Genomic DNA, 14,670 nt, shown 5'->3' with positions numbered 1-14,670 from the left:
CCCAGAAAAAAAAAAACAACGCAGACACACACACAAAACCATCAAAATAAGAAGTTAATTCAATTTAGATATTACCTCTGATTTCTTGGGAAGTGTTAGAATAAATAGGTTGGATATCTGTGAAATTAAGTATTGTTATTAGGTGCATCTTATAAGACAGTTCATTAATAGAACGCCACAAATGAAAGATTTCCAACGGATCAGGAGCTTTATCACTTTAAAACGATGATGTGGCCCATGTGGGCTTTTGAAAATGGATAAATGTGATTTCTTTAATTTCTTCGTGTGATGTATAGTTTGTGAGACGCAACTTTGCATGTTTAAACTATGGGCATGTATGAATGATGCACTTTGATATATTTCACTAGTTGCCTGACTACGTCTCTAATTATCAGAGAACTTAAATCTTATCAACAAACAAAATGTGTCCATCTTCATGGATGTCCAATGTGCTAGGCATAACAACACCTCAACTGTGGTTTCTGATTCTTCTATGTGTACGTGCAGGTGGTTTTGCTTCCTTTGGGAACAACCAAGGAGGCGGTTTCTCTGCGTTTGGTGGGAATAGTGGTGCTAGCGCTGGAAAACCCCCAGCTCAGCTTTTAACACAGATGAGAAAATAGCAGTGCATTACTTAAAGGCAACTACCAACACTCAGGCGGCAGCAGCAAGGTTTGGTTTGAGTTTAGAGGGTTTGGTTTTGATGGATGGTTGAGATTGTCTCTGATACCATATTAATTCGTAGAGCTAAATCCTTGTTATGTTGATCCTGTAATACAAACAATATATAGACTGTACATGGGCTAAAGCGGGTCAATAGTGGGCCTATACACATATATACTATCTTAACAATCACCTGTCGGAGTTGTGTCAAAATTGTTGATTTCGTTACTGGATACTATTATTGGTGCTTGTTCTCGAGGAGCCAGAAGCTCCCGCAGAACAGTGGGATGATAATATCACAAAAGCATCCACTAGTTGGTGTCCATTTCTTGTTACTATATACAAGATGATACTCATGTCCCTATAGACTTGCACCATGCTAGTTAATCAGTAGATAAGTTAATTACATTCGAAGCTTATTAGGATTTCTCTCTAGTATCTGAGACATGCTTGGAGGAAGATTCGGTCTGATCGTTTCATATGAAACCAAATCCGTCACGCCACAATAGCGAATCACGCGCTGCACCGTGGTCTTGGCGATGTTCGGTGCGCTGGCATGGAAAGATGGAATCGCGCGTTTATGCATCATTGGCATCCTTGAAACTGGCCGTGGCAGTCATGTTGCAGCAACTGGGCGTTGGACTGGTTGATATCCATCTAAGGTTGAAGCGTTTGCATTAAAAGATATGCCTCACCCATAAGAGAACCCAGAAGAGTGAAAGAAAAACAAAGTTAAAAGCAAGGTGATGGGGGTGAAAACACGAGGGGCCGCATCAGAAAACGTAGAAGTGCGAACTTCATCTCTTACTAAATGCAGATTAAGCGTCCAGAGAAAGAATGTAGGAGAGAAGAACGCAGCCGTCGTGAAATGGGATAGTGGGCCTTCACAAAACGCCCGAAGGTGGCGGCCCAGGTCAGCCGGGTTCCTTTCCCCATCATTCTTACGGCCTCTGTTAACGAGATGAAAGAAAACAAAGAAAGCTGAGTTTTATTTTCTTTCTTTTCCATCTTACTATATTACCCATCCCTCATTAATTGCATGCCAGCTCATCAAATCAGATTTTGATCAATCAATCTAATCCAATAGCTAGGTTTAGTTTGGATTTCACGGTGTTTTTTCTTAGGGAAAAATGCTTTCAGCCCCCAAAAGACAAGAAAACGTGCTTCCCACCCCCAAGACTTTGTCAACGGGTGTTTTGCCCCCAAAAATAAATATTCTGTTCTCTGAGCCCCAAAAACACAAAACCCATGAGATTAAAATATGTGAAGACCATAATACCCTTCTATCTCTCTTTCCTTTTTTATTAAAATATAATGAGGATTATTTTATTATTTTTGTTTTCTCTCTCTCTTTATCATGATGTACTGAGATGATAGTTAAAATGATTAATGATGATTATTTTATTATTTTTACTTTTTATTATTTTCGTTGTTTGTATTAGAATATTGTTAAAGTTACGGGTTAATTGTTAAGGTTACGAGTTAATTGTTAATGTTACGGGTCAATTGTTAAGGTTACGGATCCTCTCTCTCTCTCTCATGATGTTACTTTGATGATATTGAAATGATTGAAGATGATTATTATTTTATTATTTTTGTTTTTTATTCTTTTCGTATTTTTAGAATATTCGTTGTTAAGGATAATGGCTGGTTGTAAATGTTATGCATTGATTGTTAAGGTTACGGGGTTGGTTGTTAAGGTTATGGGTTTGTTGTTAAAGTTATGGGTTTGTTGTTAAGGTTACGGATTTGTTGTTAAGGTTACGGGTTTAATTGTTAAGGTTACAGGTTTAATTGTTAAGGTTACGTGTTTAATTGTTAATGTTTAGGGTTTAATTGTTAAGGTTACAGGTTTAATTGTTAAGGTTACGAGTTTAATTGTTAAGGTTACGGTTTAATTGTTAAGGTTACCGGTTTAATTGTTAAGGTTACTGTTTAATTGTTAATGTTACGGGTCTAATTGTTAAGGTTACAGGTTTAATTGTTAAGGTTACGGGTTTAATTTTTAAGGTTACGGGTCAATTGTTAAGGTTACGAGTTTAATTATTAAGGTTACGGGTTTAATTGTTAATGTTACGAGTCAATTGTTAAGGTTACAGGTTTAATTGTTAAGGTTACGGGTCAATTGTTAAGGTTACGGGTTTAATTGTTAAGGTTACGGGTTTAATTGTTAAGGTTACGTGTCAATTGTTAAGGTTATAGATCCCTTCTCTCTCTCTCTCTCTCTCTCTCTCTCTCTCTCTCTCTCTCTCTCTCGTAACCTTAACAATTAAACTCGTAACCTTAACAATTAAACACGTAACCTTAACAATTAAACCCGTAACCTTAACAATTAAACCCTAAACCTACACAACAAACCCATAACCTTAACAACCAACCCGTAACCTTCACAACCAATGCATAACATTTACAACCAACCAACCCCCAACCCGTAACCTTCACAACCAATGCATAACAATTAAACCCGTAACCTTAACAATTAAACCCGTAACCTTTAGTTAACAAGACGCATGATTTTTAACGGTAATTAAACCGCCCTATCGAGTTGAAATTTTGAAAATATTAGTTCCCAAGTGGCTTCCGAGTAAAAAAAACACGTGGCGAATAGGGGGTAATATGATTTTGAAAATTATTTTATTAATAAAAATTATTTTACTTTATAATAAATTATATTATTTATTACATAATATACTAATATTTTATATAATATTATATTTACTATACAATATGTTTTTATAATAATATTATTATATTATTATGTTATTATTAAATATGTTACTATTATATAATATTTTATAATTATTAATTTATTATAATTTATTTATGAAAAAGCTAATAATGTTATAGCGATTATACTATTGTATAGTATATTATTATATCATTATTATATTATTATTTATTATCTATTAGTTATGCATCCACTGTATCCTGCATACGATACATCTCCTCCCAACATCGACTGTATCCTGCATCTGCCCATTTGTCAAATCATCTCCTCCTAGTGTCACCTCTGTAAGAGCTGATACGGGTGTATCTTCTCTTCGGAAAAGCGATCCTCATGGGAGCTTGAGGATAGGTGATTCTCATGATATCTTGAGAATAGTAGTGTGAAGCGACACGGCGGAGCACAGGTGGAAGCGTGGAACGAGACGGCGAGCAGCAGATTCGAAGAATCCAGATTTCAGCTCGTGAGTCGACTCATACGGTACATGAGTCGACTCATCAGGTTGAGTCGACTCATGTCTGTAATGAGTCGACTCACGAAACCCAGCCGTTTTGTCAAAAGCTTCTGCTCGGTCGACTCATCTCAGTCATGAGTCGACTCATCGAGATGTAGATCTAAAGGGTTTTAGGTCTAAGTGAGATCCTAATCAAAAGGATTAGGGTTTATATTGTGAGGTATGAGATCTTTTTAGGTCAGAGAGTTTAATCAAGAGAGATTAGATTCTAGATTGAGATTTGGAGAGCTTGTTCTTCAATTCTAGAGTCAGATTGTGAGGGAGAGATTGTAATCTTTTGTTCTTCATAATCTAGAGAAGGTATTTTCCTTCGCCAAACTGAATTGTTCTTGTGTTTTGGTCGTCCTTTTCTCAACCCACCTTTTGGTAATTCCACGACCAAAGGGTGCTCGCACGGCAACTCGTATCAAGAGCCTTAATGGATACACTGCTATCCGGATTTTGTGGAGTCATATCATCCTCCACCTGCTGCGATATCCCACTAGTCTGACCTTCCTCCACCTGCTGAGGGATCTGAGGCCTCATCATGTGAGCCTCATCAAAAGTGACGTCTCTGCTAATGGTTATCTTCTTATCTTTTGGATCCCACAACTTGAAGCTTTTAACTCCTTCTCTAAAGCCCACGAAGACTGCTTTTCTAGCTCTCGGATTCAATTTTCCATCATTCACATGATAGTAAGCTGGATACCCAAATATCTGAAGCAACTCATAATCACTAGCCACTGAACCAGACCATTTTTCTATAGGATTCTTTCCATGTATCGTAGTGCACGATAACCTGTTCATGAGATGGCTCGCATAAACCAAAGTTTCGGCCCAAAAGGATCTTGCTAATCCACTCTGTGAGAGCATACATCGCACATTTTCCAGAAATGTACGGTTCAATCTCTCGGCTACCCCGTTTTTTTACGGTGTCTCCTTAACTGTGAAATGACGCCTAATGTCGTGATCCCGACAAAACTGTAAAAATGGATCACTCTTGTACTCACCACCATTATCAGAACGGAATTCTTTCACCTTTCTACATGTTTGCAGATCCACTTATCTAGGACCTCATGTTTATGCTTCATGGTATATACCCAATTCCTCCTAGAATAATAATCAATAAACGTGACAAAATAATTGGTCCCACCAAGTGATGTGTGCTTGAAAGACCCCAAACATCTGTGTGAATGTAATCCAATATACTTGGGTGTTATAAATTGCGGTGCCGAATTTTATTTTCGTCTTCTTCCCAAGTATGCAATGTTCACACAACTCCATCTTACAGGTCTTTGCACTCTTCAATAGCCCCTGTTTTGTCAATACTTGCAGGAACTTATCATCAGTGTGTCCCAATCCCATATTTCATAAGCTAGTAGTATCTTCCTCTGTGGTAATAGAAGTTGTCAGACCCCCTGTAACTGCCTTTCCCTTCAAGTAATATAGGAACTTACCACCAAGATCACCTGATAACCTGCTGTCTCTAAAGTTCCAAGTGAAATTATATTCTTTGTCAACTGCGGAATGAATTTCACTTCCTTCAACTCCCTAGTCACCCCGTCACACATTCTGATTTGAATTGTACCAATAACACAAATAGGGCGTACGTGATCATTTTCCATTAACACGACACCCCACTTTCCAACTCCTCAAAGTTGGAGAACCAATCCTTCTTAGGGCAAATGTGATATGTAGCACCCGAATCTAACATCCATTCCGTGGAGTCTGCATAGCAAACTGACGATAATGTTGGGCATGAGTAGTCTGAAGAATCAGAATCAGAATTGTCACCACTAATTTTAGCAACATTCACCTCTGAAGTCTGTCTGATTTTCCCCTTATTCTTCCAGGCTCTATCTTTCAACTTTCGGCATTCATTCTTCCAATGTCCATCTTCTTTGCGAAAAGCACATTGATTCCTACCAACACTTTTATGGCAACCTCTATGCTTCGACTTTGAGCAATTAAACTGACGACGGTTTGGACTACGACCTCTCACTGCCAATGCATCTCCCGATGCCTTCTCGAAGGGTTCACTATCACTCTTCCTTAACTCATAATTCACCAATGCTGATGTCACCTCCTTATAGCTTATAGTGGTTCTACCATTGATCATCGTAAGGACAAAAGTACCAAAATCATCATATGGTAATGAACATAGAAACAACATCACCTTATCTTCATCCTCTACCATGATATCCACATTGGCCATATCCGATAGCAATTTTGTGAAGTTATTAACATGTTCTCTAATGGAAACCCTCTTCTTCATTTTGAATTGGTAAAACATTTTCTTCAAATGAAGCCAATTCTCAATGATCTTCGTCAAATACTTCTCATTGAGTGTTCCCCACAATCGCTTCGCTGATGTTTCATTCATCACATCATAAATCAAGTCCGGCGTCAAACATGATCGAATAACCCCACATGTTTTACTATTTATTTTCTTCCAAACCTTATCCTCTATATCCTTGGGTTTCTCTTGTAATTCAAGAGTTTCCTCCAAATTTTGGGCATCTAATACATCCATCACTTGACACCTCCACAAACCAAAATTTATCTTGCCATCAAAATTTTGAACATCAACTTTTGTATTATTAATGCTCTACCCTTGTATCGCCTTCGACAGAGGTGATCCTGATGTACTTGCTTTGATCATCTTTACAATCCAATCTCTTCAAACGAAATTCCAAGCCCTAGCTTTCTTCTTCAAATCGAACCCCAAGCCAAATCCGGAGCTCTAATACCACTTGTTGTGCGCAGCGGAACCGGAGGAACACACAACTGCAACCGAGATTAGAGAATAATAACAACAACCAAAACAAGTATCACAAATACAAGACAACAAATTTTACATGGTTCGACAAATTTGTCTACGTCCACGGGAGCGACACAAATAATTTCTTATTAATTACAAGAACTTACAAACAAGAGAGAAGATCTCAAACTTGGAGATCTCTCAATCAAATAGCTGGTGATTTTAATCTAAAATCACCGTTCAAACTCTCTCTCTTAATTGCTCCAAAACCCCTTCTTTAATTTCACCAACCCCTTCCTCTTTAATTTTACCAACCCCCTTCTCTTTAATTTTTAGGAACGAGACAAATGGGGCTCAAAATCACGAAGAGAACAAAGGCCGCCGCCTTTGGGAAATTTCTCCGCTCTATGCTCGTGCTCACTCCCAAGCTCGTGAATAGGGTTTCCCTTTTATAGGGAAACCCTAGGTCTTCAAGCGAGCTCCACGCCAGCTAGCTCCAGCTAGCTCCAACCAAATCAGGCGAGGTCCAAAGCCTCAGACCCACAGGCAATCCCCACTCTTGACAAACGAGCTTGTCACGCCCCGCTTCCCAAAATACCGAGGAATCGGAACGTGAACAAGTCCGCTACGTATTAGATCAAGAAGAATAAACAAAAATAAACATTTCTCCTCAACTTAATACGCTAAGCGTCTAGAAATAAATACAATATGAAGTCACAAGTCCTTGATCACAATAGTAAGAATATAAAGACAATCCAGAATAAGAAATAAACATATCATCCATGGTAAATCATCCCAGACAAAAATATGGGTCAAACATACCTTTATTACAAAAATAATCTAGCTAGGAATAAAAAACATAGTTTATAATAAAAAGAAAGTACTGATAAAATAACTAAATACATCATCAAACTAAAGAAATATTGTAAAAGAGTTCTAGTGTTCATCAGCTACTACAGAAGAAAACTACTACGCTTCAGCTTGTTCTTCTACTCTAACTGTAAGACGCTCCTACTGAGAATCCTATGGCTCTTGTACGATTCCAAACTGAGGTTGTCTGTCTCATAAATGTAACGTACACCAGAGAAAATAGGTGTACGTCAGTGTGCATGGCACACGGCAAGATCCCACAAGGGAGAAATAGAAACAGTCGAATGACTAAGGCAAAAATAGTAATAATAAATAGAAGCATGCAGCTAGATACTAAAAACTAGATGAAATCCACCAATAGTATATAATAGTCAAGAATCCAAAAAAATCAACCAAGTAACAAGATCATGCAGCTAGCCATCAGAATAACCATCTAAGTAACAAAGTCATACAACTAGATGAGATTAATACTTAAAAATCTACAACATGAGACATAGTACGTCGAGCGAAATAATCCAAACAAGAAAACCCTCATGTATATACCATATGTCTCAAATTGTAGATAATTAAATATTAATCCCGATCTATATATAAAAAGAAATACAACTGGCCTACCTCTCACAAGAATCCATAATCACCTTAAGTAACAATGTTATGTAACTAGCCATCCTATAACATGTCACTGGTTCACAACTCACACAGAGTCAACGCTCATATCATCGGGTAACTGACTGGTCGCAAATCACAAATATCCCAACTCCTCAGACCTACCCCTGTGACTACACAAACTTCACTGGTGCGAGCCCGGAATATAACCACAATCATAAACATCTCAACTCCTCAAACCCACCCCAGTGACTACACAAAGTTCACCGGCGTGGGCCTAGAATACAACCACAATCACAAATATCTCAACTCCTCAGACCCACCCCAATGACTACACAAACTTCACCGGCGTGAGCCTGAAAAATTCATCAACAATCTCAACCGCTCACATGCACCAAGACTTCTCACCCCAATTCTCGTAATTCCAGGTTAACTACTGATACGGGTCTATCTTCTCTTAGGAACTTAGCGATCCTCATGGGATCTTAAGGATAGATGATTCTCACGATAGCATGAGAATAGAGGTGTCAATCAGTACATGAGAACACAGGTTGGAGCGAGGAACGAGGTAGAGAATCAAAGAGTCAAGTATCCAGATTTTAGACTGTGAGTCGACTCATACATGTACATGAGTCGACTCATCAGGTTGAGTCGACTCATGCCTGTCATGAGTCGACTCACGAAACCAAGCCTAGTTCGCAGTTCGGCTCTGACCAGTCGACTCATCATTTTATGAGTCGACTCATCAGTCATAAGTCGACTCATGCAGTTTTGAGTCGACTCAAGAACTCAAGCCCTGTTAGCTAAAAGTCTCTGACCAGTCGACTCATCAGTTATGAGTCGACTCATATGAGGTCATGAGTCAACTCATAACTGTTCATGAGTCGACTCATCGGAGCTTTCCAGATTCGTTAAAGACTCTATTTACGCGTTTTCCTGTTTGGATTAGGCTTAGTTATTTACCACTTTGCCACCCTCGTTTGTACACCTATATAAGGGATTGTTTTAGGGTTTAAAACAATCAAAGAGTTTAATCAAAAGAGATTAGATTGTAATTGAGATTTGGAGAGCTTGTTCTTTAATTCTAGAGTGAGATTGTGAGAGATTGTAAAGTGCATACTCATAATCTAGAGAAGGTATTTTTCTTCGCCCAAAACCTGAGTTATTCTTGTGTTCTTATTGTTTTCTTCTCAACCCACCTTTGATAATTCCACGATCAAATGTGTTCGCACGTCAACTCGTATCAAGTTGGTATCAGAGCGATCAGATCTTGCAAAGGGGGCATCCTGTGTATGGTCCTGACTCGATAGCAATACAAGAAGCTAGGTGAGGTCCTTATTTCATAAGAAGAGGTCCAGAAGATAAGGAGGGAGAAGATGTCTGAAGCATATAACTCAGCAAGACTTGACGCTATGGAGAAGTAGATAGAGACGATCGGGACTACTCTTACTTAGCTCGTGGGTCTCATCAATGAAGGGGACAGAAAGGAGGAATCTTCTTCGAAGGGTAAGAAGAAATTTGTTGAGTCCGATGAAGAGCACGAGAAATCAGATTCAGAAGAAGAGGCCAAGGTTGTTAAGTCTGCTTCACATACAGGGGGTAAGAATTATTACCAAAATTTGAAGATTGATTTCAAAGTGGAGATTCTTGTTTATGATGGGAGTGTTAATGTGGAGAAGCTCGATGATTGGATTGAGCGTATGGAGATGTACTTCACTATCTACGGATATTCATCCAAGGAGAAGATCGTGTTCGCGACGTTGAAGCTTTCGGGGCACACGTTGACGTGGTGGAAGTCCTATTGCAAACAGGAAAAGAAGGCGGTGTCGTAAAATAAATTCAAGGAGCTACTGAGAAAGCAGTTCTATCCTGTGGGGTTCCTCAAAGAGCATTGGTACAAGTGGTACGGCTTGCGCCAAAGATTCAATCAGACCGTTCAAGAGTATACGATGGAGTTCCAGCAGTAGGCGATGGTTCTAAACATCGTAACGGATGAATACTCTATTTTCATGAAATACATGGCGGGTCTGAATGATTATATCCGGAAGGAGATGGAGCTGTTCACGGTCGAGACGATTGCAGAGGCGAGTGTGAAGGCAATTGCCATTGAGGGTAAACAGAAGAAGGGCAACGAAACGAAGGGTGATTCCAAATAGTCGGGAGGCAAGTCTAGTGGCTCTCAACATAAGGAAGAGAAGAAGAAGGGTGATTCAGGGAAGGCATGATTGACATGCAATCACTGCAAGCAGATAGGGCACGTGGCTGATCGTTGCTGGGAGAAGTACCCTCATCTAAAGCCGAAAGGGTTGAAGAAGAAAGAGAAGAAGAAAGCATACATGATAGCGTAGGGTCCGAAGGAGGTTCCCGGGATGACAGAGCCCAACAGCAGCCTCAACCTTATGGCGGGGAAACGGGCCACGAAAGAAGACGAAGACCCGAGGGAGAAGCTCTTTGTTTTGAAGTTGCAGGTCAAGACCAGTTTGGTGGATGCCATTGTAGATACATGGAGTCAGAAGAACCTGATATCTGAAGTATTAGTACAGAAGCTGGGATTGAAGACGGTGAAGCATCCGAAGCCCTATCTATTAGGGTGGATTCAGAAGGAAGCGGGATTGAATGTGGTGAACCAGTGTACGTTCAGATTTACACTCCATGAGTCGTATATTGACGAGGTCACATGCGACGTGGTTCCGTTGGATGTTTGCCAAGTTATTTTGGGCAATCCTTACTTGTGGAATAGACACACGGTATATGATCGGCGAGCCCAAAAGTATACGTTCACCAAGGATAGCGCGCAATTCATTTTTGTTCGGCATCTCTTTCGCAGGAGACGAGTTTGGTGATGGTGACTCAAGCTAAGAGGTTGGTGAATGCAGGCAGGAAGTTCGTTTTGTTGTTCATTCGGCCTTATGAAGAGCAGCTGAGTAGGATATGCTTGTCCACCTTGAGCAAGCTTCAGGAGGGAGATCTTGAAAGTTTGAAGGCCAAGTATGCGGACTTGTTTTCGAAAATCATGGGACTACCACCACGACGAGGTATAGAGCATGAGATTATGTTGACTGGCGAGAGTTCCTTGCCAAACATAGGCCTATATCGCACATCAGTACAGGAGTCCGAAGAGATCAAGAAACAGGTTCAGGAGCTCTTAGAGACAGGAGTGATAGTGCCAAGTTGTTCACCTTGCGGGTCGCCGGTGTTATTGGTGCCCAAAAATGATGGAGGCTGGTGCATGTGCGTGGATTACCGGGCGCTCAACAAGATAACGATCAAGAATCGTTACCCACTACCACAGATCGATGATCTTATGGACCAGTTGGTAGGAGTGAGGTTCTTCACAAAGTTGGATCTGAAGTCTGGCTATCATCAGGTAAGGATTCGGGAGGAAGAAACTTGGAAGACAATGTTTAAGACCAAACAGGGCCTGTTCGAGTGGTTGGTGATGTCGTTTGGGTTATACAATGCTCCGACGACTTTTATGAGGCTCATGAATGATTTGTTTCGACCTTTCATAGAGGATTTTATGATTGTGTACCTTGATGATATTTTTGTGTACAGCAGGATCTGGGAGGAACATCTTGTTCATGTGGAGAAGGTGTTTAGAGTGTTGCAGGACGGACAGCTGAAGCTCAACGGGAAGAAGTGCGAGTTTGGGAAGGACGAGTTGGTGTATCTTGGCTTCATCATGGGGAAGGCCTAGAGTATGATAGATCCGGGTAAGGTGGCGGTGATCACGAAGTGGCCGACGCCGAAGACAGTGACTAAGGTGAGAAGCTTCATGGGGGCTTGCCAGTATTTGCGCAAGTTCATTTGACATTTTTCGACTTATGTGGTACCGTTACATGGCCTAACAAAGGCTAAGATTCAGTTTGAGTGGGGAAAGACGCATGAGGAGGCTTTTCAGTTGCTGAAAAGGAAGATCTCGGAGGCACCGGTGTTAGCTTTGCCGAATTTACAGCGGACTTTCGATATGGAGACCGACGCGTCTAGTTATGTGATGGGCGCGGTGTTGATTCAGGATGGGAAGCCAGTGGAATACCATTATGAGATGTTTACGGGTGCTATTGCGAACTACCCGACCTATGACAAGGAGTTCTATGCACTTTATCAGGCGATTAAGCATTAGAGGATGTACTTGTTGGGGAAGGAGGTGGTTGTGCACTCGGATCACAAGCCGTTGGAGTTCTTACATGCCCAGACGAAGCTACAGCAGGCACGGCACATGAAGTAGATGTCTTATTTGATGGCTTTCAACATCATTATTAGGTACAAGAAGGAGGCGACAAACAAGTTGGCCGATATGTTATCTCGTCCGCCGGTAAGGGCTTTATTGGTGGCGACGCGTATTCAGCCATTGGTTCCTTTGGAGTATGTACATCTGTACGCATCCAGTAGAGACTTCGGTAGTGTGTTCGAGCATGCGAAGGCTGGTCAAATGGGGGAGTATGCACTTGGAGAAGATGGCTTATTGTATTGTGGGACATCATTATGCATTCTGGAGGAGGGTGATAGGTTGCAATGGATTAGGAAAGCACATACCTCGCGTGTGCAAGGGCATTTTGAAATTCAGAAGACGCTTCTCAATCTACGGCGACATGTGTTTTGGCCACAGATGCTTGATGATGTGACCAAGTATGTTGGAGGGTGTAAGTTATGCTGTATTTCGAAGTCCTCTAACAGGAAGAGGGGATTGTACCTACCACTACCGGTTCCTTCTAGGCCGTGGGAGAGTATATCTATGGATTTTCTAGGAGGGTTGCCGACTACCAAGCGCGGGCATGACTATTTGTACATTGTGGTGGATCGGTTCAGTAAGATGGTGATCTTAATTCCATGCAAGAAGACCGTGACGGGAACGGGTGCAGCACAGTTATTCTTTGAGCATGTGTGGAAGCACTTTGGGTTGCCAAGTTCGATTATTTCGGATCAGGATAGCCGCTTTCTCGGATATTTTTGGGATTCTTTGTAGAGTATGATGGACACTAGATTGAAGAAGAGCACGACCTTTCATCTACAAACAGACGGGCAAACGGAGATAGTCAACCAGACTATGATGCATATGTTGCGGGGGTATAATTCTAGGCATCCCAAGACTTGGGATGAGAGCTTACCATATTTACAGTTTGATTTTAATCGGGCAATTCATGGATCTTCGGGAAAGTCGCCGTTTGAGACTTGTTATGGATTCTTACCGTCGAGTCCGTTTGATCTCGTGTTTTCGAGTGAAGCTACGACGGATGGCAAGGAGGGGAATGAAAGACAACATGCTCAGCAATTTCTGGAGAAGATTATGCATATTCATGTCTCGGTTGAAGCACAATTGAAGAAGTCACAAGCAAGGTACAAGGCGAAGTATGATCAACATCGAGTTCCTTGTAACTTTGGTGTGGGTGATATGGTGTGGCTGAAATTGAGTAAGGAGAGGCTAAAGGGAGAAGGGAAGAAGTTAAAACTGATACGTTGCTAAAGGGAGAAGGGAAGAAGTTAAAACTGATACGTTATGGTCCATTTCGGATTCTCGATCAGATTGGTGACAACGCTTTCAAGCTCGATTTACCACCTTCAGATTGGTGACAACGCTTTCAAGCTCGATTTACCACCTTACTTAGGCATGTATTCGGTGATCAATGCTGAGTACTTGAAGTTGTTTGAGCCTCCATTGCTGGATGATGAAGGTGATGACAAGGTGATCTTGCTGCATGTTGAAGACTTATGGTTTGATAGAGAGGAGCCGCTGAAGGAAGATTACATTTTGGAGCGAAAGACGACCACGATGAGAAGGAGTCGTTTCTCATTGGACGTTAAGGTCAAGTTCCTAGCAAGGCTAAGTGGTTCAACAAGGAAAGAGGAGCTCGCGAGTTTCCTCAGCTAAAGTTCTAACTTGAACGAGACTTCAAGTTCCTAAAGTGGGGACCCATGATACGGGTGTATCTTCTCTTTGGAACTTAGCGATCCCCATGGGAGCTTGAGGATAGATGATTCTTATGATAGCATAAGAATAGAGATGTCAATCAGTACAGGAGAACGCAGGTTGGAGCGAGGAACAAGGTAAAGAATCGAAGAGTCAAGTATCCAGATTTCAGCCTGTGAGTCGACTCATACATGTACATGAGTCGACTCATCAGGTTGAGTCGACTCATGCCTGTCATGAGTCGACTCACGAAACCAAGCCTAGTTCGTAGTTCGGCTCTGACTAGTCGACTCATCATTTTATGAGTCGACTCATCAGTCATAAGTCGACTCATATGCAGTTTTGAGTCGACTCAAGAACTCAAGCCCTGTTAGCAAAAAGTCTCTGACCAGTCGACTCATCAGTTATGAGTCGACTCATATGAGGTCATGAGTCGACTCATAACTGTTCATGAGTCGACTCATCGGAGCTTTCCAGATTCGTTAAGGACTCTATTTACGTGTTTTCCTGTTTGGGTTGGGCTTGGTTATTTATCACTTTGCCACCCTCGTTTGTACACCTATATAAGGGATTGTTTTAGGGTTTAAAACAATCAGAGAGTTTAATCAAGAGAGATTAGATTGTAATTGAGATTTGGAGAGCTT

General features: G+C 41.0%; 1 protein-coding gene across 1 annotated transcript in view; it reads left to right on the top strand.

The window, feature by feature from the left end:
- Positions 1–977, top strand: part of LOC109850176 (nuclear pore complex protein NUP214) — a 41,249-nt gene extending 40,272 nt beyond the window's left edge. The window contains exon 19 of the mRNA XM_020420121.1: positions 502–977. Within this exon, the coding sequence (XP_020275710.1) occupies positions 502–623 (122 nt within the window). The 3' untranslated portion in view covers positions 624–977. The remainder of the gene's footprint in view (positions 1–501) is intronic.

Source organism: Asparagus officinalis, chromosome 7 (genome assembly GCF_001876935.1).
Source record: "Asparagus officinalis chromosome 7, Aspof.V1, whole genome shotgun sequence".
Taxonomy (NCBI): domain Eukaryota; kingdom Viridiplantae; phylum Streptophyta; class Magnoliopsida; order Asparagales; family Asparagaceae; genus Asparagus; species Asparagus officinalis.
This window is presented reverse-complemented; position numbering and strand designations above follow the sequence as displayed.